The 27,955-nt window shown below is 39.3% G+C and overlaps 1 protein-coding gene across 3 annotated transcripts in view; it reads right to left on the bottom strand.

Annotated features, from left to right (window-relative positions):
* ST18 (ST18 C2H2C-type zinc finger transcription factor) overlaps window positions 1–27,955 on the bottom strand; it is a 166,824-nt gene that overhangs the window by 80,099 nt on the left and 58,770 nt on the right. For all 3 annotated transcript variants that reach the window (XM_067467428.1, XM_067467427.1, XM_060775297.2), the window contains exons 2-3: window positions 22,937–22,991; window positions 18,917–18,947 (exon numbers count right to left, since the gene is read on the bottom strand). In XM_067467428.1, coding sequence (XP_067323529.1) covers window positions 18,917–18,947; window positions 22,937–22,991 — 86 coding nt within the window. The remainder of the gene's footprint in view (window positions 1–18,916; window positions 18,948–22,936; window positions 22,992–27,955) is intronic.

The following is a 27,955-nucleotide window of genomic DNA, read 5'->3' as shown; positions in this document are numbered from 1 at the left end:
AACATTCAGGTTTAAGTAGAATTCAGTCATAGGACTTTAAGTGACTATTTTGGTTTTGGTGTGATTAAGCAGATGAGAAGCAGGGTACAGAAAATATTTAGGGGAATTTATCAAAATAAATAAATGTTATATTCACTGTGTTATAAGGCTGCAAGCACAAATGATATAATGATTGTCTATTTCAAGTAAATTGAGCAATCCTGTGCATAACTATTTGTAGGTTCCACTAAACTTCTGGGCAGCCAGAGTTAGATAGGCAGGATTGGACTACAGTAAACTAGATGTAATTTATTTCTTTATATAACAATTATTGAAATCCTAACACCTGTTCTTTTTACATCTAATGTTACATACCAAGTGTTTATCTGCTGGTTTATCGAACTAAAATAATTGCAAGTCCGGTAATAGCCACATTATTTGTGCCATTTTATAAGTAGCCATTAATCATACTAAATGGTTATATCATAAAAAGGCATAACACAGAAAATTAAGAAGTATTAATTAGCAAAGTTAGGGTCAATCTATGAACAAGGACATTTCAATAACTTAATATTGCTATTCTATTTAGATATGTGATAAAGTGAACCATGAAAATGTGTACTCTGTTCCAGGAAGAAAAAGGAAAGAAAAGAGGATCAACCATTTTTTCAGGGAGATGGTAATTCTCTGAATTATTGGCAGCAGAAGCAATCTCTTTTCCTCGTTTTTGTCACTTTCATTGGCTGCCATGCATACCCCCACTTCCCACTACAGTTGCCAGTTCATGAGCATCCTTGGACTTGAGATCTAAGGAGAGAGTCTTAATTTTTTTTTTTTTAAAAAAGGATGTTATTGAGTTTTTAAAGTATGATTATAAATAAACAAGAAAGATGGAAGAATGTGAAACAGAGAAAAGGGAGAGAGAAATAAAAATGGTAAATGTCTTTAGAAATAGAGTCATCAAATGTGCTTAGAAAAAAAAGAAAGTGAGAAAGAGGGAGAAGGCAAATGAATTCAGGAAAATTGGGGAGGAGAAACGAATCATGGGGTGGGGGGAGAGAAGTGCAATTAAAAGATTGAAGGAGAAAAGAGGAGAGAGAGAGAAGGAGAAGATTATTAGCAGTGAGTATTGGTCAAGGGAGCAGAGAAGGGGAAAGAGAATGAAGCAATGTGTGAAGAAGAGAAAATGTTTCTCCAGGAGCTTTGGGAGGAATGCTAATATGAACAGGAAGGAGAGGAATAGGGGTACCAAGCAATTAGAGAGAAAATGAATTTAGGTAGAAGCTGTTGGAGGGCATAGTGCTAGTGTTCCTCTGGGATTAGGGCGATGTGATCTTGTCATCTAACATGTCTGAGAATTTAGTCCAATCTGCCTTTCTGAAATTGAATCTTCATTTAAACTGAAATTCCTGAGGCCTTATAGTTGGGAACAATTGGCATACTATTGGCCAATGCTGTGTGCTTGGTACTGGTGGTCCCACTGATTTAGTGCATTGCTGCACAATGCTGTCACTCACAAATAAGAGGTCTAGGTTATATCCTCGATGCCATCTCCCACTATTGTAGGTAGAAGCTTACTATCATGAATAAGCAATAGTTTGTGCAGTTCAGCCCAGGAGAGGACAGCCTCTCAATTTTTATCCTCCTGGACATAGCCCCATACATGGCTATGACTGTTAAAATCACCAGTTACTACTGCCCTTTGGTCCCTATCAATGTTCTCAGGAGAGGAGAAACAAAACTCTTCATTTGAGGGTTTGCACATAAAGGTAGTCATGATTTTATTAAGCTCTACTGTTATAACCTCTATATTGTTTTCTTCAGTATTATGGGCACTGCTGACTTGGATGAGATGAAAAGGAAAAAGAGGAAGGCATTTTACCATGAGCTGGGAAATGATCCTCCTCTTTTTCTCTCTCTTCTCTTGCTATTTCTATTTTTAACTATCTCTCCTTTTTTAACCCATTTTTTGCCCAGATGGGTGCAGGGGAAAGCTGACCTGTTAGATACCTGATCATCTGAACTGAATATGCCACAAAATACTTTTTAATTAATATGGATGATTCTTCATTAACCTTTAACAAACAAGGCATTTGGAAGAGGGATTTTATTTTACTTATTTACTTTATTTATACCCCACTCTTCTCACCCTGAAGGGGACTAGAGCATCTTACAGATTATGGCAAAATTAAATGCTGCATTATACATACAATAATAAATATAACGTTATGAACTGTACATGTTGCTGGGAGTGAAAAAAACAGTGGTGCCAATGAGTAACAAATGAAGAGACTATAAAATAAAATGCCATGATTTGAAATATCCTTCTTCCAATCCAGCAGTTCACTGACATGATGGACCACCATCATTCTCAGACAACAATCAGATTATGGGTTTTGTAGTCCATGTGAAAGAAAATTCCAAGTTGGCAGGAGGCTATTTTAAAAGACCCCAAATACATATCTGAAGGAGCCAATAACACAATTTGCACACCCAAGTCCAAGAGTGATAGCCTCCATGCCATTCTGTAAATCTCATGTTCTTCCCAACAGCAACATGTGAAGTGACCTGTTAGTTAACAACACCATAAGCAATTAAACCATTTTAGTTGTCAAAGTAATTATTGTAGTGATTTGCTTTCCTAATGATTAACATAATCAAATTACCTTTCAGATCTAATGTTGTATGTTTTGTTATGAAACTGATTCTTTTTCCATATTGACATCTATTTTATTTGTTGAGTCAGCTTTTTGTTTAGGTGGGATACTAAGTCTTCTGTATTGTCTGTGGTCTTCATTGGTAACTTCTTTTATCAGGATAATAGAACAGTATCACAAAGTGCAATTTGGGAAAAAATGGAAGATGGGATGGACAGCAAGGTTATTGCTCAAATGTATGAAGGTTTTTGCCATTGCAATAACAATTAAAGTTCTGATGAGGGGTTCAGTTGAATATAAATGTGTGTGACGTCAGGGGACGCACATTAACTAAACAAAGATTAAAGGAATGCACAGAAAGGTTTGGATGGCAATGAAGATAAAAGGGGAATCAGGACCAATGAACACTAATATTAGGGCAAAATAGCATGAAGGTCATTAAAGTGTATAAATATACTAATGAAAGGCTTGGCAAAGAAGAAAGGGAAATAGTGCTGAGATGAGGATATACATAATGATTTAGAAGAAAATATGATGCAACTGGAATCAAGTTGGTATTTCAATATCAAAGGATGGTTCCTTTAAAAAATAAAAATAACATGGGTAGTAGAGGTGGAGGTGCAGCCTTGTTGGTGAAAGATGATTTATTAGTCTTTCTAAGAGAAGGCTGGGCAGGAATGGGTAATGCTGGCAAACCATTATGCTTTCAGGCCAGAGATGTTTCAGACAGTAAACTAATGTTATGGACCACCTGACCAAAAGGAACGATTGGACTGTGAAATGACTGAGGAAATAAAAAGGAGCCTGTAAAAAGCCTAGAATGATAGGAAGTTAGTAATAACCCAGGAGAAGGTATGCACTATAATGAAATCTGTGCGTGCCTTGAACTCACTGAAACATGAGGATGGAAACCAAAACATTTCCGGTTGATTAACAAATGCATACAGTCTGCAAGGAAACTGAAGGTATTTTAGAAACTGCACACATACTCTCTTATTTTAATAAACCAGATTTAAAACTTCTAATGAATATTTTTGCTCATGCTTATGATGCCTCTTATCCAAGGTCAAGAATCAGTAATTACTTGGGAAAGTATAATTTCAAACAGGGCTAGTAATTAATAATTCATGCATTTCTTTTTCTTCTTTCTTCCCCCCCTTCTTTGGTCTTTGGTATTTACCATGAAAACAGGGGAGGGGGTAAACAACTCATTATTAGAATGCTAAAGAAAACCAGATAAACTTTTATCTAGTGGGCAACTTGGTAATAGTCTGACACTGTTTCTGGCCCATGTCTGCTTATTTTAAATTACAACAAACAAAAGCAAAAAGATATGCTGTTGTCTTGGCAATCTCTGTTATGAAATTTAGCTTCAACATTATTGATTTTATTCATTTAGCTATTTATCTAAGCAAACAAATCGGGATAATTTCCACTCTCAGATAGAAGATTTTACTTTATGTGTTGAACTAAACTAAAGCTGCATTAGCTGAAGCTTCCCATGTGCTTGCACTAGTTGTGTATATGAATATAGCTTTTATGTCCAAGAGTACAACATTTGGTGAACCATGTCTACCAGTTATAACACTGAGTTGTCGAAATATAAAGAAACCAGGCTTTGAAAGTAATTGTGACTACACTAACTCTTGGTGTGCAAGGCTGGCCATTCTTTCATGTGGAAGAGTGGTGGCAGTGAATACTGAAGATGGGGTGTTGTGCTGTATAGTGGTGTTCTAGCAACATTTTCTCCTGACGTTTCACCTGCATCTGTAGCTGGTATCTTCAGAGGATCTGATGGTGGTAAAACAAGCCACAGATAAAGGCAAAACGTCAGGAGAAAATACTACTAGAACACAGCCATACAGCCCGGAAACCACACAACACCCCAGTGATTCTGGCCGTGAAAGCCTTCTACAATACTGAAGATCTCACTGAATTCCAGCGTGATCCTGCAGAGTTTCCATGGGTTGTCAGTGTTGTTGTATCATACCTACTTGTAGAGTCATCTAAAGAGTTTGTATACACTGGCTCATAAAGCCTGAAGTTTCCCAATAGTCACTATTGGATGTCTACATGACATCCAGGAACATCTGATCCTTAATGCAAAGTAATATGGATTGAACCGCTTCTGCCCCATGCTGACAAAGGTCAGGGAATGCTCCAAAGCTTCAGCAAAACTTTGGAGCAGTCCTTTGCTTTGGGTGGAGTTTGTACAGAAAACCAGCTTCAATACAAATTTAGACACCAGAGCAGCTCCACATAGGTTGGCTCCACCATCCTCTTTTCCCCAGGGCTGGGTTGAGCCCATCCTGCCATTGCAGTAGTTATCATGACTGGGAAGACCATGTACTAAGACACAATGTAAACTATGACAGATTTGAGGAGAAAAAAGTGTCACAAATATTGGGAAAACCAGGAATCTCCACAGGCTTTTGGAAGCACGACCTTTTTGGAGATTAATTGGCATTCACACTATTTGGAATAATCACAACTTTTTGGAAAGACATGATCTTGTTAGAGATCGCAACCTTTTGCAAAGTATGATCTTTCTGAGAAGAGTTAAATACTCGCTTGAGTCAATCTTATCCTTAGTGGTAAATATCTACTAGTATTCATGCAAGGCAGTTTAGTAGGCCTGTTTGATCAAGAAAAAATTTGTTTCTAAAATCGATTTGTAATTGGGGTGTTTTTTTGTTTTGATATTTAAAATATTTACAAAACTTTCCAAAAAAATGTTTTGTTATTTACGAAATTTCGTAAATATTTACAAAACATTTTGTAAGTGTGAATGTTGCAGTAATGGTCACCTTGATTAGCATTGAATGGCTTTCATTTCTCCCACCCTGGACATTCCATAGATAAACTCCATTTGCCTAGTTTCCAACAGACCTCTGAGGATGCCTGCCATAGATGTGGGCAAAATGTCAGGAGAGAATGCTTCTGGAACATGGTCATACACTCATACAGCCCTGAAAACTCACAGCAAAAGAGCCTGGATGGATGCAGCCTTCAATTTGTGGCAATCAGATGGTATTGGTCTCATCTCAGGCGGGCCACGGAGGCAGAGCCAGCGCTGCAGGAATCCCCTCCCCGGCTCCTGCGCTCCGGCTCCGGCTCCTGCGCCCTCCTCTTCCTCCTCCTCCTCCCAGCTGTGTTGCAGGAAGTGCCAGGAGGAGGAGGAGGAGGAGGAGGGCGCAGGAGCCGGAGCCGAGGGTGAGCGTGCGCGCGCCATCCAATCGGCTCCGGCTCCTGCGCCCTCCTCCTCCTCCTCCTCCTCCCAGCTGTGTTGCAGGAAGTGCCAGGAGGAGGAGGAGGAGGAGGAGGGCGCAGGAGCCGGAGCCGAGGGTGAGCGCGCGAGTGCCATCCAATCGGCTCCGGCTCCTGCGCCCTCCTCCTCCTCCTCCTCCCAGCTGTGTTGCAGGAAGTGCCAGGAGGAGGAGGAGGAGGAGGAGGGCGCAGGAGCCGGAGCCGAGGGTGAGCGCGCGCGCGCCATCCAATCGGCTCCGGCTCCTGCGCCCTCCTCCTCCTCCTCCTCCCAGCTGTGTTGCAGGAAGTGCCAGGAGGAGGAGGAGGAGGGCGCAGGAGCCGGAGCCGAGGGTGAGCGCGCGCGCGCCATCCAATCGGCCCCGGCTCCTGCGCCCTCCTCCTCCTCCTCCTCCTCCCAGCTGTGTTGCAGGAAGTGCCAGGAGGAGGAGGAGGAGGAGGAGGGCGCAGGAGCCGGAGCCGATTGGATGGCGTGCAGAGGCCGGTTGTAAGGGTGAGCGCGCGCGGGCCGGGCGCCCAACAGGCAGGGGCGGTGCTTGGCTCACTGGGTGTGCGCTCGCGCCGCCCCTTCACCCCGCCCGCCCCATTTACTGCTGGGGTGCTTGGGAGCGCCGGATTGGCTCCCAGGCACCAGCAGCACTCAGCAGCCTCCATTCCATTAACGACACGAGCTGAAGCTCGTAAAATATATGGGGCTGCTGTTTCGATATTTTTAAACCCTTCCGGGTTTAAAAATGTGTTTTGAAATCGCGTCGGATGTGGTAAAAATAACGAATTAATAACAAAATAACGAATTAACGAACGAAACCGCACAGGCCTACAGTTTAGGTTTCTCAGCTGTTAGACTGATATCCCTGGTTAATCTCTTTGAACTCTTAGGAACCAAGATATGCCGATAGATAAAATATATAGCAGATCTTCAGAAGTGTTATTTGTAGTTGCCCAAAAATATATATCTACCCTCCATCAAATATATTGCTTTCAAATCATGCTCTCAAGAGACTAAAAATAAATAGTCTTCATTAAAAGTTAACATAGTTGATTTACTTACAAACCTCATGTATTTAACATACAGGAATATTGCTTATTGGTATCATTTTAACTGAATTATACAGACTTCAAACTCTACTGTATTGTACTATACATCTCCTGGCTGTGCTATGCTGTACTATACAGCTGCTGTAAACAGACTCATATAATAACTAACATCTCACTGCAGCATACTGACTATACTCCTGCTCTAAATGACTCAACTGACTTTTAACTTCCAAATGATTTAACTGACTCCAACTGAGAATGTGTTCAGATTTAAACGCATTCTAAAATGAAGTCTCACTCAGAACATTCTAGGATCTGGGTCACATGGTTTGTAGTTCCTCCTACAACCTCTAACAACATAGAGTTAAGGGGAAATACACTCCAATATATACATACAATGCTGTAAGCAATCACAATTATCTATATAAATAAAAATGTAATGTTCGTTTGTGGGATTAACAGAACTAAAAAACCACTGGATGAATTGACACCAAATTTGGAAACAAGACACCTAACAACCCAATGTATATTCTTCACTAAAAAAAACTGATTTTGTCATTTGGGAGTTGTAGTTGCTGGGATTTATAGTTCACCTACAATGAAAGAGCATTCTGAACCCCACCAACGATGGAATTGAACCAAACTTGGCACATAGTTCTCCCATGACCAACAGAAAATACTGGAAGGGTTTGGTGGGCAGTGTCCTTTGGGTTTGGAGTTGTAGTTCACCTACATCCAGAGATCACTGTGGACTCAAACAATGACGGATCTGGCCCAAAATCTATACAAATACCCAATACGCCCAAATGTGAACACTGGTAGAGTTTGGGGAAAATAGAATCTTTACATTTGGGAGCTGTAGTTGCTGGGATTTATAGTTCACCTACAATCACAAAGCATTCTGAAACCCACCAATGACAGAATTGGGCCAAACCTCCCACACAGAACCCCCATGTGGGCCACAGCAATGTGTGGCAGGCGACGGCTAGTCTACAAACGAAAATGTAATGTTCGTTTGTGGGATTAATAAAACTCAAAAACCAGTGGGCCAATTGACACCAAATTTGGACAGCATACACCTAAAAACCCAATGTATGCCCTTCACTCAAAAATTTTTGATTTTGTCATTTGGAGTTGTAGTTGCTGGGATTTATAGTTCACCTACAATCAAAGAGCATTCTAAACTCCACCAATTATGGCACTGAACTGAATGTGGCATACAGGACTCCCATGACCAACAGAAAATATTAAAAGGGTTTGGTGGGCACTGACCTTGAATTTGGGAGTTGTAGTTCATCTACATCCAGAGAGCACTGTGGACTCAAACAATGATGGATCTGGAACAAACTTGGCACAAATATTCTGTATGCCCAAATATGAACACAGATAGAGTTTGGGGAAAATAGACCTTAACATTTGGAATTTGTAGATACTGGGATTTATAACTCACCTACAATCAAAGAGCATTCTGAACCCCACCGACAAGAGAATTGGGGCAAACTTCCCACACAGAACCCCAATGACCAACAGAAAGTACTTAGGTCCATCGAGTTAAACTTCCTTCACCAGAGCAAGAATACATAATCAAAGCCCTCCTGACAAAGAGCAATCCAGCCATAGATATAGATAGATAGATATGATTCACACACAGAGATATAGTATCATAGATTTGAAAGGGCCCCCTAAATGTTCCAGATAGATAAATTAGATAGGTTGATAGATCGAACAGGAGGACTGCTGGGAGTTGCAGTCCAAAAAATAGGTAGAGAAGGAAGAAAGGAAAAAAGGAGAGGGAAAGAAAAGGGGGGGGGGGGAGGAAGGGAAGAGAAAGGGAAAGAAGGAAGGAAGGAAGGAAGGGAAAAAAGGGAAGGAGAGAAAGAAAGAAGGAGAGAAAGAGGGAAGGTTGGCCATAATAACGCGTGGCGGGTACAGCTAGTATATTTTAAAAACACAAAACACTACTATTTATTTATCTACAGCATTTCTATCCTGCCCTTCTCAACCTGCCGGGGGGGGGGGGGAGGGGGCTCAGAGCTACTAACACAGGCAACAATTCGATGTCACAGTATCAATAAACAACAACATAAAATCATAAATACATAATAGATTTAAAATGTAACATAATCACATAGCCTTTTCCAATTATCAGAACAGTCATACGGTCCAGTTCAATGTCCAAAGTGCTGCTGTGGCCGCTAGCCGAAAGCCTGTTTACAAAACCACAATTTTAGTTTTTTCCTAAAGGAAAGGAGGGAGGACGCTGATCTAATCTCGCTGGGGAGCGAATTCCACAAGTGGGAGGTCATCACCAAGAAGGTCCTGTCCCTTGTCCCCACCAGACACATTTATGAGGCCGGTGGGACCAAGAGCAGGGCCTCCCTCGTATCTATATAAATAAAAATATAATGTTCGTTTGTGGGATTAACATAACTCAAAAACCACTGGACGAATTGACACCAAATTTGGACACAATACACCTATCAGGCCAATAAGTGACCATCACTCATAAAAACACTGAAAAACACAGTGGAAGGGACTTAAAAAGCAAAAGCCGCTACAGCGCCCGTGCAAAAAGACTCCCCCTAGCAAACAAAACACACAATAGCATATCCACACTCTCTTCCAGACTACAGCTCCCAGCATCCCCTAGACCAGGCCTTTTAGGAGAGGAGGATGATCCAAATGCACTGCTTCCAAGCTGCAAGCTTTTTTCTCCCTGGATTTCTTTGAGAGCATCCTAATCCCTGAATATTTCCAATTTCCTATTCCTGGACTGCAACTCCCAGTAATCCTCCAGATAGATAGATTAGATAGAGATAGGTAGGTAGGTAGATGGATCAGGAGGACTGGGAATTGCAGTCCAAGAATAGGTAGAGAAGGAAGAAAAGGGAGTAAGGGGAAGGGAAAGAGAAGGAAGGGGGAAAAGAAAGAAAAAAAGGAAGGAAAGAGGGAGGGAGGGAGGGAAGGAAGTAGAGAGAGAAAGAAAGAAGAGAAAGAGGGAGGGAAGGTTAGCGGGTACAGCTAGTACATAATAAATAACTAGTATAGGAGGTTGCTATTTCCAACAACAAAAGTACTCTACCAATTTACCAGGATGAGGCTATTAGAATTACTAGATATTAAAAAGGCTGGTGCCCTGCTGTTAAGATGTTGCTAATTAAAGAGGGGTCTAAAACATGGAGGGGAAGAAACAAAGGAGGATCCTAAAAACCCACAGGCCTATAAAGTTTATTACACTAATGGTTTACATTTATAACTTGGTTAATTAATGGTGATGTGAATGGTTGACATACAAAATGGAGTAATGAGGACAGGTGATATTTTTAGCATAAATAATTTATTAGAGCTCTGAATGGCATACCATGTAGAAGAACCTCATTATTCCTATTATACTGGTGTAATTTCAGTACAAAACATTTAAGTAAGAAACTTTAATTCATATCTTAGTTAAATAACATACACTCATTTTATCACATGAGCTATTAGTTCAAGGTGTTCCACAAACAGCTTCACACATGTAAAGAACAGCTATGGATAATGGCATTACCTGGTCGAATACAAAATTTCCCAGTGCATAATGTTTTCCTTGCTTATGACACATGTAGTATTTTCCCACAAAATTCTTCCCTAGCTTGTATTGGAACAGAACACTCTCAAGAACTTTTAATACTGCAGTGGCAGAATCTCAGATGACAATGGTTTGAAGAAATGCAACTTCTCAAGGCAATTAAATACTTTGAAGGAGCACTGGATGCTCCCCCTGGAAAGAATGGAACTAATTGCTGCTCCTGTGCTGAGGATGGTGCTGTTGCAGCATCCTAAGTGTGAAAGAAGATGCATCTGACATCTCTGGCCCTATTTACACTTCCATATAATCCAGATTCAGAATGCAGATTAACTACATTAAAATAGATTATATGGCAGTGTAGATCCATATAATTCAATTCTATCTGCATTATATGAGTCTACACTGACCAATATCATCCAGTTCAAACTGCATTATATGGCAGCATAGATGAGGCCACTGTCTCCATTGTTCCTGCCTGTAAAATGAAAAGCAAACTAGGGAAGATAGGTTCAAGCACATGCGGCTTTTGGAAATAATAATAATGCTTCCATTGCGGCAAGGTTATGTTTTGCAAAATAATTTTCACACACACACAAATCTATTTTTCAAGTTAGATTACACATCAAAATAGAAAGAGTTCACCTAATATGATATGTGGAGGTGGCTTGACTATGTGGACAGGCCCATATTTGCACCCTTTATTAAAAAAGACCTCCCTTGACCCAACCATATGTAACAACTACAGACCAATTTCCAACCTTCTTTTTTTAGGCAAGGTTCTGGAGCGGTTGGTTGCCTCGCAGCTTCAGGGATTCCTTGATGACACCAATTTTCTGGATTGTTCGCAGTCTGGCTTTAGGCCTGGGCACAATACTGAGATGGCTTTGGTCACCTTGGTGGATGACTTCTGCAGGGAACTGGGCAGGGGGAGTGTGACCCTGCTCGTTCTCTTGGATATCTCAGCGGCTTTCGATGGTATTCTTCTGGGGAGACTCGCTGGGATGGGACTCGGGGGCACGGTTTTACTGTGGCTCCGGTCCTTCCTGGAGGGTCATTCCCAGTGAGTGAAGCCATTTATTTTCTGGTCCCAATTCAATGTGCAGGCTATCATCTATAAAGCCCTAAACGGCTTGGGACCCGCCTACCTTCATGACCGTATCTCCCTCCATGAACCAGCCCAGGCCCTCCGATCTTCTGGGGAGGCCCTCCTTTCGCCCCTGCCAGTTTCACAAGCTTGCCTTGTTGGCACAAGGGAGAGAGCCTTCTCCTCTGTGCCCCCCCCCCGACTCTGGAACTCATTACCTGGAGAGATTAGGAAAGCCCCTACCCTAGAAACCTTTTAAAAAAACCTTAAAACCTGGCTCTTGCACTATGCCTTTGGTGAGTAGGTACACAACCTCACACTATTGCTCAGCCTCAACGTTTCTGTCATTGGAGTACACCCCTCCCCCCACCCCGCCGTGGGATAGCTTGGTTCCAAAATTCCACAAATAACCTGCTCCTTCTTTTATCTCACCCAAGTTTTTAATAAGTTTTTACTCATTTTATTCTGCACATGTGGCCCACCCATTGTCACTGTGACTGTGTTTATTGTAATTTTATATTGTTAATGTATTCATACGTTTTATGTAATTATGATGTTGTTGCTTGTGGTTTTGTGGTTTTATTTTGCTGTAATTTGTGGTTTGGGCCTGGCCTCATGTAAGCCGTCCTGAGTCCCCATTGGGGAGATGGTGGTGGGGTATAAAGTTTATTATTATTAATTATAATTATAATAATTATTAATAATAATAACAACAACACCATGGGATGTTTTCAAAGTCATGTTCACTTAAACTTAGATCTAATTCAGACTTCTAGAACTTTGATCTTGTACCATCCATTACTCAAGGTTTAGACTTTTTTTGTGTTTGTCGGAAGCAACTTGAGAAACTGAAAGTCATTCTTATTTGAGAAATTGGCCATATGCAAGGATGTTGCCCAGGGGATGCCCGGATGTTTTTAACCATCCTGTGGGAGGCTTCTCTCATGTTCCCACATGGAAAGCTGGAGCTGACATATGGAGCTCACCCTGTCTCATGGATTCAAACCACTGATCTTCAGGTCAGCAGTTCAGCTACCTCAAGGGTTTAACCTATTGCACCACTATGGCTCCTTGAAGGTTTAGACTGCAAACCAGAAGACAGTTGATGTTTGCCTACCCTTGCACCATTATGGTCAGTTTCTTTATATACTTGAACCATCATAAAAATGTGTTGTTGAAGGCTTTCACTGGGTTGCTGTAAGTTTTTCGGGCTGTATGGCCATGTTCCAGAAGCATTCTCTCCTGATGTTTCACCTGCATCTATGGCAGGCATCCTCAGGGCTTTTGAGGTCCGCACAACATCGGAGGATGCCTGCCATAGATGCAGGTGTCTCTACCCTTAACACATAGAGACACTTTAGGCAAGGTGAAAAGATAATCAAAATAAGTTTACTGAAAACAAGATGAATAAAGGGTTAACTCCACCCGGGACTATTATAGGGTAACTTAAAACAGTACATTACAAAAGGAGATTTTGCTGGCTGCAGTCATTTCTCTGGAGTCTTCTGCCTCTGGCGCAAAGCAATGGTTTACAAGCTGTTGCTTATAAGCTGTCTCAATCTTTTTTCTTGTGAAGGTGGTCAAAAAGCTGATCAAATGCTTCTGTTGTCTCTGGGACTGCTGGTATAAGCATACTACTGAATGCAGATGCTAAGGATGCCTGTTTTGGATTGCTTGGACCTAGAATTACCATACAATGCCCAAGCCTCTGTTCACTGTAGTTATGCTGCAGAAAAAAAGGAGGAGTCCAGCAAAAGAGCTCTATACAGGCAAATGGAATAGACCAACTAATACCTTAACAGAAGGTATACATATAGCACCCAAGTAAAGCCAGACACTATAGTTTTCCCAAAGGCTTGGGTGTGCCATCACAGCTCATGACATTTATGCCACATAACAGGAAACATCCCCTGCCTGAAAGCTTTTGCTTAGAGTTAGTCTGATATTCCTCCACCCAAGAGAACACCCCCTTGCATATGTAGAAAAGGACTAAGATATCAGAAAGTATAATTCAACTAATATTTGCACCTGACATGCTAATATTTCTATCTACATATATGTTTTTCTTTCTTTTTTTCTTCTTTTTCTGTTAAGGATTCTTTAGTTGTTGAACATGTGTTTACTAACTGCAGTCTCACCAGAAAGAAATCATTCTGCTTGATTCTATTGAATGTATATCAACATAACAGGTCCCAGCATGTTCACAAGGTAGAATAGAAGTTGCTGAAAAATAATACGGAACCATATTTAATCTTTTGTGCTATAATTTCATACACCAGTTGTCACAGATAAAAAATATTCTTCAGAAGTAGGAACTATGCCGAAAGTCTATGCAATGTGGCCAGATGTTCATTCTAGTGCTGCAAGACTGTTGGCATGACTGATATTGCTGCTGGCCTGCTGCCTTACTCCTTCTATTTGGCTGATTGCAGAAAGGGTGATAGGCAGCTGTTACATCTCAACATGGAATCAGCCTTGCAGAGTTTCATAGGATTCAGCCTTCTCTTTTCTTTCTTGTCATGAATACATTCATGACACTCAGATAAGGAGCCCATTCATTCTACATAAATATAGCACAATGGCTTCCCAAAGCTAGCTAGCTGATGGTATAGTGGTTTGTTAGAGTCCAATGCTACCCATTATGAGGCCTCTCACATCACATAGGAGTAGTAGTACGATCCCACTTTATCTGCTGTCACTAAATCCTAAGGAATCTTGGCCCTATTAGTTTGGTGAAACTACTAGCTTGGAGTTCTCTGGCAGAACATTTTAAGTCAACCTTCCTAAACTGCAAACTCCAAGATTCCAATGAAAGTTGCAATGGCAGTTAAAAAGTGGAACCATAGCACTGTAGTTGTGTAGTGTGAATGGCCCCTTTGTGTAGCTGTATAAATCTGGATCTATATCCACAGGAATGGCTCTACCATAATCTAAAAATATCTTTGCAAGGTGAGGAAGAGGCTGACAGAAACAAATCTGAAGTCCCTGAACAGACTCAGAACTGGAGTGGGCAAATCAAAAGATCAGCCCACTCTTTCTGGGCAGGGGGTTGGACTGGATGGCCCTCAAGGTTTCTTCCAATTCTACGATTCTGTGAAAGACATCCTGACAAAATGGAACTACCTAAAAGAATCCCCCACCTTGTGTGACTGTGGAGCAGAACAAACAACTCCGCACCTGTATGCTTGCCCACAATCTGCCCCATGTACAGAGGAAGAATTGTTTAAAGCTACAGACAATGCAGTTACTGTTGTCCGGTTTTGGTCAAAAATTATTTAGCCACTTGCGCTCCTTCTGTTTTTATCAGTTGTATACTTTTGCCCCTTCACCCCCGAAATAACGAGACAGACAACAATAGTATGGGTTCAAATTTTGGGCAACTTTATTAACTGTTACCTATTTAACTTTACCTGAACTAAACTATGTGTCTAGGAACTTGGTGGCCAACCGAGGCAACGTCCTCGGCTATTTAATGTGTAATGTCTGCGTGCCCTGGATCCCCAACTGGGCAACTTGAATGTAAAAGTCCGGAGAGGCCTGTCCCAAATTATTGATATCAGCCTCTCTTATTTCTGTAGCAATTGATGTCCCCTCACCCATTTGCTGACCTTTAGGTGAGTGTTTGCTGTGCAATGACCCCCCACCCTTAAGGGGTGCCTTGCGTATACCTCAGTGTTCGTGTTTTCCTGAGCTATTTATGCTAGCCTAATTAAGCCCAGACCACCCCAGCTAGCCCCTAATAACAGTATAGGGTAGGTGAAAAAAAACCCCAGAACATGAGGGGCAAAAAATTCCTACCCGGCTCCAACGGGCAACCAAACGTTATACTGTCAGTGGGCGGGTGTGGCGGGTCAAAAACTTCTTCGAAGTGAGAACGGAGGCTGGCTGCAACGCTCAGCCAGCCCCCGCCCCCCTTCCAGGAGGTTCCATGGAACCTACCATTATTCTTTTATTCAGGGGGAGGGGCAAATCGCAAATCGCAGGAGGAGGGGCAACTTTGTTGGTGTGGAGAGTCCCTTGTATGCAATGCTTCAGACACAAAATAAATAAATCTGCTAATAAGAAAAACAAGAACTATGAATTCATGCGCTTTCCTTTAAAAAGAGAGATACATGGAGAGAATCATTGTTGAAATTTTGTCAATCAAGACAAAATAATAACAATAAATCAACAATTAATGATGACAATTGATTTGCCATAATGCTAAAACTAAATATTTGTAATGTAAGATGATACACAATAAATGCATCTGTTGGTGGGCTTTATGTTTTATCTTTAGGAAAATCATAAGAAAACAGAGGGTGGTGAATGAAAAAGGTTTAGAATGATAAATTGACAGATAGAAAAATCCTGTTTTTCTCTCTAGACAGTTTTAACTGACAAGAGAATAAACATCTGAGGGCCCTTCTAAACTATACTAAAACCTGGGAGGAAGCAGGTTAAAACAAGCAGCTTCCTCTAGGGTTGTACTCCTCACTGCCAACTGAAACCTGAGAGGGTTATACTCCTCACTGCTTTCCTGAGAGTGGTGGCTAGATGGCATCTCAGATCAACCAAAGGTTGACCTGGGATGCCATCCAGCATCCCATTTCGACCTCCTGATGTCTCCCCCATCTCCAGACACACCATTTTCCCACAGAAGTCAGTCCAAACAGGGCCCTCATCTTTAAAGACTTGGACCTTAGTTTAAGGTCTGGATCTTTAGAGATGTTTAATTCTTTTTTGCCTCCAAATCTTTAGAGGCATTAATTCACTTTTACCTGAGGCCCCTTCTACACTGCCCTATGAAATCCAGATTATCTGCTTTGAACTGGATTATATGGCAGTGTAGAGTCATATAATACAGTTTAAGGCAGATAATGTGGATTATCTGCTTTGATAATCTAGATTATATGGTAATGTTGAAGGGGGCAGAGAAAAAAAGGTAGGCCTGTGACTGTAATATCATCACTTTCCTTTCTGTAATATCATTGTGATTTTTTTAAAAACTTCTTTGCCTAAAGTAAAGCTTTGGAATCTGGCATGAAGTATTTTGTGCTTTCTAGTTGTCTCATAACAGTTTCTCATAACAGTTTTGTGAGTTTGCTTTGAGTTGGAATTGTTAATAAAATTCAGTTCTTAGTCTCAAGGTTTTAAGTATATTTAAATAACATCAGATATAGTATATTCTTACAAAGTTTGTGGTGGCAGTAATCAGAAATCAGGATATAATCAAGGATTTACCTCATAATGTTTGATAACAGATCTTTCCCCAATGCTATGTAATAGGAAGGCTAAATTTCTCTAAGATTGCTACTATGTGCCCTTGGAACATACTAGATCCAACTGCCTAAAAGTAAGAGTTGAGGGGTGTTTTGGTTTTTTGTCTTGAGAAATGGTAGACATCTTTTCGTCTACATAATATGCTTATATACTATTTTACCTAATGTATTTATTGACCCAGTAATAACACAAGGACAAATCAGAATTATGCAGCCTGCTTTACTGTTCTTGCACATATTTGCACATTCATCATTTTAATAAAATGCCTGGCAAGGGAACAGGTGATCTAGCTAAAGAGTGGCAGCCACATAAAAAGAAAAGTTCCATTATCATCTTGTTAGAAGCAGAGATGGAGGACACTATTTCACTGTCTATACACTTGTTTCACCTGCTTTCATATCAGTTTGTAAATTCTTGTATGACTTTCTTCTAATTCAGATATCCATGCATTTAACCTAATATAGATTTTTCTACTGATTTCATTTAATATCCACATTTTTGTTCTCTTAATACAACTACCTTGCCATTCATCTCTCCCGGTGTGCACATAGTTTTGTTTTCCCTTAGCCTATACATTTTTGACTAGGACTTGGTATAATTCAAAATATAGCTAATGAAGAAATGAACACAACTGCATTTGTGTCTCAATATCTATACATGAGCTCACTAAGCAGGCTTTCAGTTCATATTAAAATATAAACAGCAACTGTCTCCAATATTCCTAGTTTCATAACCTTATCAGAGGTTTTCCTGAGTCACTGACTTTTTACAGTAGAGTCTCGCTTATCCAACATAAATGGGGCAGCAGAATGTTGGATAAGTGAAAATGTTGGCTAATAAGGAGGGATTAAGGAAAAGCTTATTAAATGTCAAATTACATTATGATTTTACAAATTAAACACCAAAATAACATGTTTTACAACAAATCAACAGAAAAAGCAGTTAAATGCACAGTAACATTATGTAGTAATTACTGTATTTATGAATTTAGCACCAAAACATCACAATGTATTGAAACAGCTGTGGACCGGGTGGGAGGCAGACTGTGTTGGGTTATACAGAATGTTGGATGAGCGAAGGTTGGATAAGCCAGACTGTACTGTAGTTGTTTGTTCGTGCTATCTATTACAAGACTTTTCATACTACACCAGGCATGTAGCCGGGGGGGGGGGGGGGGAGCTTGAGGGGCTTCACCCCCCCCCCTAAATTCTCATGGTGGTCCACAAAAAGGCCTTATTAGTGCATTATTTAAACTGTTATGTTTATTCATATCATGATCTGATCACCATACTCAATATATCCCATATGCATGGGGGTATTGGGGTAACGATACAAAAGGTTTGCTAGGGTAGACCCTCTTTTACTCAGACTCAGCTCCCCCCCCCCCCAATTGAAATCCTGGCTACGGGCCTGTACTACACAGTAATAATATGAGTTCACTTCAACTTATGGAAACCTGAGTTTAGCAAACTAAGGGTAGGGGAGTGGTTTGTTTGTTTTCAATCTGAACAGAAAATGTGCTTCCTGAACTCATGCATGGGTTTTGATACAATTTTTCACATTCTTCATTTGCTGTCCTCTGCATTATGTCAATCGATAATCAAAAAATGGCATGCTACCTTTACATAGTGGGAAGGGTTCATACATGATGTGTGTGTAAATTGTGTGTGCACGTGTGTGTGTGTGTGTATGTAGCTTTTCACATATATAACTGGTTGAGATGACAGAACACAAGCTGTGATGGAAGAAAGGCCATAAAATAGCTCTTGTTCAAAACACACATGCAGAAAATCAGGGCAAAGAACTCAGAGGAAAGACATTTTTTAGAAACAAAGAGCACTACCTAATGAACATTTTCTTTTACATGGGGTCCCTGGTAAGCTGTAATGGTTTAGAGGCCTTTCAAGACCTTTCATCCCCAAATACTTCTTTAAACAAAATGTGTGAGTGCTGTGAACAAAACCTTGTATTATTTGTAGTGGTTCTTATATTAGTGATACAAAAATAAATGCCTGATATTATCCCATGCAAGAAAGCTGGAACTGAAATTTCTAGAATCTTTACCTGAGCTCTTGTGCTATCGAATCCACGTGTGCTGTTAAAAAAAAGATAGAAAGAGAAAGGGAAAATTAAATCAGTTTACAGATATATAGTTATGTGCACCTGCCTATTTTTAATGATAGGAGAGAGATTTAAAAAACACCAGTGAGTCTTTATTTCCTTCTAACTGGAGGATTATTGCTGTTAGTGGCAATTGCCAGACTAATGTGCAATTTGTGTGATTATTTTAAAACAAAGGCAAGATCTCTGAACACAGTGAGGCTGCTGTTGTTCACTGGAGAAAAATCAGCATTGTACCATTTCTTAAAAAAAAAATAGTTATAAAAGCAGCACCATGAGAAAGTTTTATTTTTCTGCATTGATTATTTGATTTGGGAATGAGGAAAGCTGGTGTTTACAAATACCTGCCCCCATAAGGCTAGCAAACATATTGAAAAAGTCAACAGGTGGTTCTAAAGATTACTCATGTTGCACAGGCCACATCCGTTGTCCCACTTCTGGGAAAATGCTGTTGCTCTATTAAGCCTGTGTGTGTGTCAGAGAGAAGCATTTTAAGCCCCTAAATATGTTTAACTAGCTGGCTAAATGAGAGAGATCACCTTTTAAATGTTTAAAGAAAGTATGGCAGTACATTAACTCTGATTAGAAACTGCTAAATGAAACCCAGCCAGTTTAGTCGGTAGCTCCCCACAGACTCCATCTAATGGAAGCTCGCAACAATGTTCAGATATGCAGCAGTAACTTCATTATGCTGTTGCAATTACTCACATCATTTGGGGATTGATCCTGATCTCACTGAACTGTATGGAAATGCTGCCACTCACATCTATGAGGGCAACATAAGCTCTTAAAATAAACATTGACATAAATACATAGAGAGTAATTTAAGTGGTTTGTCCTACGACATCATTTGATTAGATTGCTCCCACCATTTCAGGCTCATTTTATCGCAAAGATTATGGGATTTCATAATTTCTTTTTGTGGGGTGAGGGGAAATGTCTCTTTACAAAATTCCAGGGATTTATTTTGTATGCATTTAAAATACCAGCACCCATTTTCTTTCTAACAGTTGATTAAAAGGGGGATTTTTGAGGTTGCATTCTTTGGGGTTATATGTCAGAAGTCAAAATGGCATATGTAAAGTATCCCAAGTTAAAATGTCAGAACCAAATGTCATCAGCAACAGAGCAAAGTTAGTAGGAGGGTCTAGCGATAAGGATGCATGGAGCTAAAATGTTTCTCTCTCTTCTTCCACCACACTTCTGAGTTTTGCATGCCTATCTCTCCTCTCTTCATCCTTCTCCCTTTCTCAATGCCCACCTGGTTGTTTCACAACAGGAACATTGTGCTTGTCAAGGATGTCAACTGATAGTTTGCAGATGACTTGGGTGGAGACAACATGGGTTTGAAGATTACTTTGGAATTCAAGCTGAAGACTTCATATGCCCCTGGATCCACATCTTTCTTACCCTTCATTCACCCTATGCCTCAATGGTAGGCAGGAGATGGAGAGCCGTTCTCTCATTCAATCTGATCCTTCTGTTCTTCAGTAAGACCATTTCTACAAATATGTGAATAAATGTGGCTAGGGTAGATTGCATTTTCAAACTGTGCATGGCTCTTCAAAAGTAGGAAGAAAAGCTTTCTTCTCCCATATCAAGACAAATCTCTTCCTTCTTTTGTGTTTTAAGCAACACTGACATTCATAATTTTCTAGTTAGTAGCTTGTTGTGAAAAGCTGCTTGTCTGAGTAACTATAGCTGCTGTGTGCCTCCTTTGCCTAAAGAATTTTGTGTAATGGCACTTCATAGGTCAAAAAATCCCCGTACCAGCAGACAAAACACATAGCAATTCATCCATATAGAGTGCACGACAATTGTTTTTGTGACGGCTATTTCACAGACTGAAATATTTATTTCCTTTTTTGCTACAATCATGCTCTGGTTTTCCTCCAATGACTTCAAGGAGTTTTGCATGGCTCCCCTGAAGTCCCCCATTTTATCCTTTCAAGAATTATGGCTGAGAGGAAGTTGTTGGCCTAATATCATCCAATGGCTTAGTTTGGCCTTGACTTACATCTTAAAAGTCCCAGTTTCGCATTCAAGCCACAATATGATATGATTCTGATTCAGGAATTGAACATTATTTTCCACAACCATGAGTTGTGGAAAATAATGTTCAGTCCCTGAACCAGAATCATTTCATATTGTGGCTTGAATGCTAAACTGGGACCTTTAAGATGTAAGTCAAGGGGTGCTGGAATAAGTAAAGTGGCTCTACATTTTTAAAGCAGTGAAATCTTGAAAAAATCTTTTTTTAAACAACCTCAGAACATTATAAAGGAAGGAAAGAAGCATCTCATATGGTTGATATTGAGAGAACACATCAATGTAAACCATGTTCATACCACTCCTATTTCAAATCACTTTGAGAAGTATTTCCAAATGAGAAATGGGTGAACAGGCTGCTGTTCACATTTTTGAACCTTCACAGAAAATGAGGATTTGATCTGAAAACTCATAAACCCTTGAATTTCACTTCCATTATTATAGTGCAATCCCATGGAGTATACATTCCCAGACTTCATGAGAATATGCAAACCATGATTAACAGTGAACCCTATTGAAATGAAGGACTTCTGGTCCAAGAATATCACAGTCATACTAGAGAGCCTTAAAAAGGCCCACATATGACTTATTTTGTCGGATATGGATAAATAAAACCACGGATACCAATCACGTAGATACAGGAGTCATACTATCCCAGTGTGTGACTAGACAACCAGGGACCAGTTTCATTATTGCTGGCATGAAAAGAAACATAGTTATTCCTTTGTTTGGTTGCTACTTGAGAAAATATAAAATATATAGAATTCCCCTATCTGTGTACATTCTCTGTGTGGGAAAGCTGGAAGTTAATTAATAATGAATAAGTCCAAAAATGTAATCTGAGCTCTGGATATGAGATTGAAGCAGGTTTTGTACATGTGATGGTGTCTCAGGGAAAGAAGTGGGTGTCTTCCAGTTATAAATTAGAATGTATCACTCAGATCTTAGGGCATCACCCAAAAGTTATCCTTGATTCTGTTTATCATATTAATTGTTCAGGAAATATATTTTGTGTTCTGTCTTGCAAGTATACATATATATTCTCTGTGCAGCATTCATACATAGAATCAATAAACAGATCCTTTATATAGTGTGGAGTGTGAACATATCATCATATTGACTAGTAAGGACAGAATAGATCAGCATTGCATTTAGTTATTTAGGTTCTGCTGCAGACTTTGTAACTCCAATCTGCTTCAGATGAAGGTAAAATATCCCAGTTTATTTTATTTTACATATGTCAATTTCCCACTCACAATCAAGGGTCACAGAAAACATTATCCATTATAATAAAAACTTATTTTCCTTAAGGGGTTGCATTACTAGTCAATCATGTTTTCCAGATGTTTAGATCATTAAGGGGCCTTTTAATCTCAATATTACATCGCCATCTGTTCTTTATCCATGGAGACCCCCCCCCCCGAAAGTTTTAACTTTTTATCCTACATTTAAAAATATAAATTCAAAATTGCTCAAAATGTTAGTGTTTTTAGATAGCAGCAGATCTGATTATTAAACATATTTGAAAAATGCTTATAGTAGAATTAATTTATCAGAGGCAGAACACATTAAAATATTATATAAAATATTTTAGGGGATCATTACCATTCTGGGCAGGGTACAATATTATACAACCTTTTCATGGTCAAAGTTGTTCTCTGTCAAAGTATATGACAGCATCAGTTGGATTTTCACATTATCTGTGTCATATATTTGTGACATTTTGTTCTTGTTTGCACTCCCCCCACATCTAACAACTTTTCACCTCCTAATGTCTGCAGTTTGTGTCCTGATTAAAATGAGCCCTAAGGAAGACATGGACTCATTGACGACACATTTGGGACTGTGTGCAGAAATCATTACATTTCATGCTAAGATGGGCACAGGGTCATAGAAGGGGATCTTCCAACTCACCCTTGGTTTCTCCTGAATGTGTGCGTAGCTTTTTATCTTCTCCATCTGCATCCATCTAAAAAAGTAAGAGACAATCTTTTCAGCTAACACTATTGGATATTCAAGGTGACAGTAGGAGAATTGTTCTAATAACCAATTGATCTTGTTTCTGCCCATCTCTAAGCAGCCTTTAAACATAGTTCAGAATGGTAAAAATATTGTATTAAGTTTATTCATTATTAATTATTCTTTCAGAATATATCTACAAAAGGCAGGCAGAAATCTGACCCCACGTCTTAGTGGTGCTAGCTGGATAACCAACCAACAGGGCAATGGTCTGCAGTGATAGGTGGAGTGATACACCAGGTGCACTACACCATTGCATCAACCTGTCACAACCACAACAGTTTTTTTAGGAATGCCCAAAACAAAGCCATGTGGAAATGACAGGCAAAGTGGACTCTATAAATTCTGCCCCACGAGTTTTTATGTGCTTTTGTTACGTGTTTATAAATAAGAAAATAACAAATCATGTATAAATGCACATTCAGATAGAACAATAAAAATATCAACTTTAAAATGGTGAAAGCATAAAATTGTTGCAAGAAAGCACAAAGTGAAGAGGCAAAAGCATCATTTTCTTCATACTGTACTCATTCCAGCCTCCCTCCCTCTCTCGTTCTCTCTCTTTCTCTGTCTTCATGAAACCAAACATACCTGGAATAAAAACTACACACAATCAGCTAACCCAAAAGTCCCCAAAGCAGACAAGAGCAAAGTAGACAGCAATATCCTAAAGTGGACAAGAGCACAAGATACAAAGAGTAAGGCTGCTCCATTGAAGCCCTAAATCCCAGAGCAATCTCATTAATACACTTTCAAAAAGATAGTTTAGTCATCATCTAAACATCAGAAATAAGTGAGTCAGCATTACAGTGGACCTTTGATATCTATTGGTTCTTGGTTCTAGGACCCCCTATGGATACCAAGATCTGTGGATGCTTTAGTCCCATGGCATGGTAAAATGGTGTTCCTTATATAAAATAGCAAAACTAAGATTTGCTTTTTGGATTTCATTTAGGGTGAAATATTTTCAAGCTGTGAATGCTTAAATATGTGGGTGCAGAATCTGTGGATACAGTAGGCACAATATATAATAATTGAATAATTATTTACATATTTCCTGCCTTTTTTCTTGCTTTAAACTCAAAGTAGCTTACAAATGCTAAAACAAGAAAAGGCACCCCCCCTCCCCCGATTGTTAAGAAGTTAGAACAAATTATCAAATGGAAATTCTATTACAGTTTTTAAAGAAAAGGGAATAAATTACAACATAAGAATAACATTAGAAATACAGCACATATATACCAATAAAACTTGCTCTTTATGACCACTTAATTATTACATGCCTCTTTGAATAGGAAGTCTTTGCCTACTGGCAAAAGGAGAGCAAAGAAGCGACCAGACTAGCCTGCCATGAAAGGGAATTTAAGAGACCGTGAGTACCAAAAAGGCTTTCTCCCATACCTCACCAGATTGAACTGTGAAGGTAGTAGAACCAAGAGAAAGCTCTTCCCCAAAATCTCAAGACTTTAACAATTTCATTTAGAAAAACACTTCAAATAGTTCGGATCTAATCCATATGGGGCTTTATAGATCATAGCCAGCACTTTGAATTGTGCCCAGAAATGAATGAGTAGACCATGTTAAATTTTGAGGAGGTGACTAAAGCTGAAATACAAAGTATTAGATCAGACTATGTGCCGCTTAAATTACCACAAGGAACCCATATTATTAGGTAAATTTAGGACTATCTTGCTAACTTTGAAGCAATACAATAGTTTATGCGGAATGTGGCAAAGTATACAATTAAGCTAAAGATAGCAGATTTTTTCTCATGAGATTTCAGTGAGAAAAGTGGCAAACTTTAAGGGGAGCAGATGTGCTTAAATTACATCATGATTATTTTTATTTTGTATCCAAGGAAGAGCTGTAAAAATACAAGAGCTTCTGGTCTTGGATTTGAATCAAGAAAAAAACCCATAAACAAAATGTAGTGGCAGCTTTTGGCCTAGAGATCTAATTAAAATCTCTTAAAAATATAAAAGGGCTGAGACTTGAAGTGGTGAAGTGAAACTAGTTTTGCAGAAAATATCTCAAGTAAATGTAAATTACATATTTTGATTTGTGGATTAAGGCCCTGCAACATGAGCCATGAGCCATTATCGCACAAGGAAACAGGAAATTAAGGCAAAGTAAAACAAATCAAGAATTACTAGAGGGTTTACATTTTACAGCACAAGTCTCTTGTTTATTTCCTGTGCATTTTGAGCGGAGGTGAAAGAGGATGCTCAGAGTATTCCAAAGGTAACAAAAACTCTTCACCATTTCCCCTGCTGAAAATAATGTTTTTGCAGAAGTTCTATGAGATGTTTCACTTAGAACCAATTAATAGTTTTAAATGTTTGACAATAATATATCCACACATATATCTAATTGATGCCATCTTGGAAAGGGAAATACATTTCTTACCACTAAATTCAGTTTGCCAAACTGTTGCCAAATCCTCCTGTGGCTGCTTTATATTACTATATAATTTTACAGAAACAAACCTTTTCAGGTTACCCCTATGCCATGCTTTTGCAGTTTCTCACAAATAAATGTCAAGACATAATACCTTTTCCCTTCTGGTACCATTTTGAGAAGAACTACAGAGAAAACAAAGGTATTTGTGACAGAAAGGATCCAGGCCCTATATCCCAGGATCTGGTCCCAGGTTATTCCAGATTATCTGGCAGTGCAGACTCATATAATCCAGGTGAAAGCAGAAAACCTGGGATCATGTCCCTAGATATAGGTCCTGTCTGGAAGGGTCCAGAGGCATTTGTGGGAATTGTTTTCTTTCAATGATTAAGGGTCCTTCCACACAGCCCTATATCCCAGAATATCAAGGCAGAAAATCCCACAATATCTGCTTTGAACTGGGTTATCTGAGTCCATACTGCCAGATATCCCAGTTCAAAGCAGAAAATGTGGGATTTTCTGCCTTGATATTCTGGATTATATGGCTTTGTGGAAGGGCCCTAAGCCCAATTTGGTAGTGCTTCTGAAGTTTTGCATATCTCTGCGAAGTAGGGAACAAGTAACAAGTTTTAACTTCTAATGAATAAATACATCATGTGAATAATATGAAAATAATATATACAAGTACTGAAAAAAAAAGAAAGTCCAGATTACAGAATTGCTTGGGAATAACACTGAATTGGATGCATGGAAAGAGTTTGCTCATACATTCTATGGATGACAGCAACAGTTTTGGGGAAGGGAGAGCATGCAGTCCCATTTGACAATGGTTGTCTTCAAATCAAATCTGTAACCTCGAGGTTTTATATCGGGAGAGACAGGAAGATTTGAGCAATAAGGATGCAGACTCAGATGCCATTTACATGGAATTCATGAAGACATAGTGGGATGGGAGCAAAAATAGAATGCCAAGAATAGGCATTCTAATAGGGTTTCTATGAAACCTGAATGTAATGAGGTTCCCTGTTCTTCCCTCATAAACCCAAAGAAATGAGTAATGAGTGGCATGATGGTGTAAAGTATGTGCTATAACATGAGGAAGAAAAGATAACATAATCTGTCAACTGCGCAAACATTTTTAATCTGTTTTGAAGAGAAAACCCTATGTATAGACTCAGATTGGAGCAGCTTCCTCAGTGTATCTCTTTAATTTATTGTATAGCATAGCTCACCATATTGCATATCATGTGGGTATGCCACATCCTGAGCATAATGTGATTGTAATGGCCTCAAATTTCAGTTAGTTTACACCTTGCTATGTAAAATGGTAGACTCAAAAACCATCTCTGTGAGTTCAAATTTATCTAAATCAAAAGGATCTGGATCCATTATTTGCACTAAGTGTATAGTTTCTTTAGATGCCTCGTGTATTTATATGACAGTTTCTGTGAATCCTTTCTACTTGGATAGAGGGATAGTCAATCCCTGATATACAAACAAAGTTTAAAAATGTGTCTTCTAAGATTCTAAATATGGATGGATTTAGAGAGCTTGTTCCCATAACCTTTTCTTCACTGAACTGCTTTTAAACTGTATAGTTTTTCAATCATATACTGGAATATGTATGCTAAACTATTTCAAGGTCCACACAAAGGAGAGAAATGCTTCCTTTTTCAAGACTATGAAGAAAAGTTAACCAACTGAAAAGATGAAGCAACATTTGTGAGCCTCTCTATTTTTCCCAGCTAATGATTACAGAGGGCTATATGAGACACTGAGCATATGGTACATGACATATGACCTAAATAGCTCTTTATAGGAATAAACAAGGAGTCAGATAGTTGAACAGATATTTGAAACTGATGTGTAAATGCTTTCTTCTGGGTTTATCATGTACAACCAAAACTAGGACAGATAGATGGACAGATAGATAAAGATCAATACTGAATATATCAGTAGAAGATCTCATTTTTTTTTATCTGCTTGGTGGATAGCTCTCAACACAGCCACTTTAATAGATGGTGTTTGATCAAGAAGAAATTAAAACTTCCCTATGTTTGTTTGCTGCCATTCAAACCCTAGACGGGTTTGGTTGCAATGTGACTGCAATGGTAATGGGAAACGTGGCTGTATTCTCTGATGCTGAGTAGTGATTGAAGGCACTGACCTGCCATAGACTTATAATAGGGGAGCAGGTGTGGCAATGATGGACTTTAATTTCCTTTAATAAACCTTTTATGTGCCACACTTTTACTGCCATTCCATGCTCTCCAAGGTCCTGCACATAATAGGTTCATTACTTTTGATTACTATAGTCTATTGAGACAAACAACTCCAGAACACACTATATATTATGTTCAGTTAAACCAATACAGACTATTTATCCAATGTGCATTATTTCACCTGCAACTCTGCTGGCAAAATTAACAGCAGCTTCTGTAAGCTAAAACTATTTTTTTAAAGAAATCCATGGATACCCCATTGCCATCATTATTTCAAAATAAATACTGCTGTAAT

This window comes from Anolis sagrei, chromosome 4, assembly GCF_037176765.1.
Source record: "Anolis sagrei isolate rAnoSag1 chromosome 4, rAnoSag1.mat, whole genome shotgun sequence".
Taxonomy (NCBI): domain Eukaryota; kingdom Metazoa; phylum Chordata; class Lepidosauria; order Squamata; family Dactyloidae; genus Anolis; species Anolis sagrei.
The sequence above is the reverse complement of the archived record's forward strand: the minus strand, read 5'-3'. Positions and strand labels throughout refer to the sequence as shown.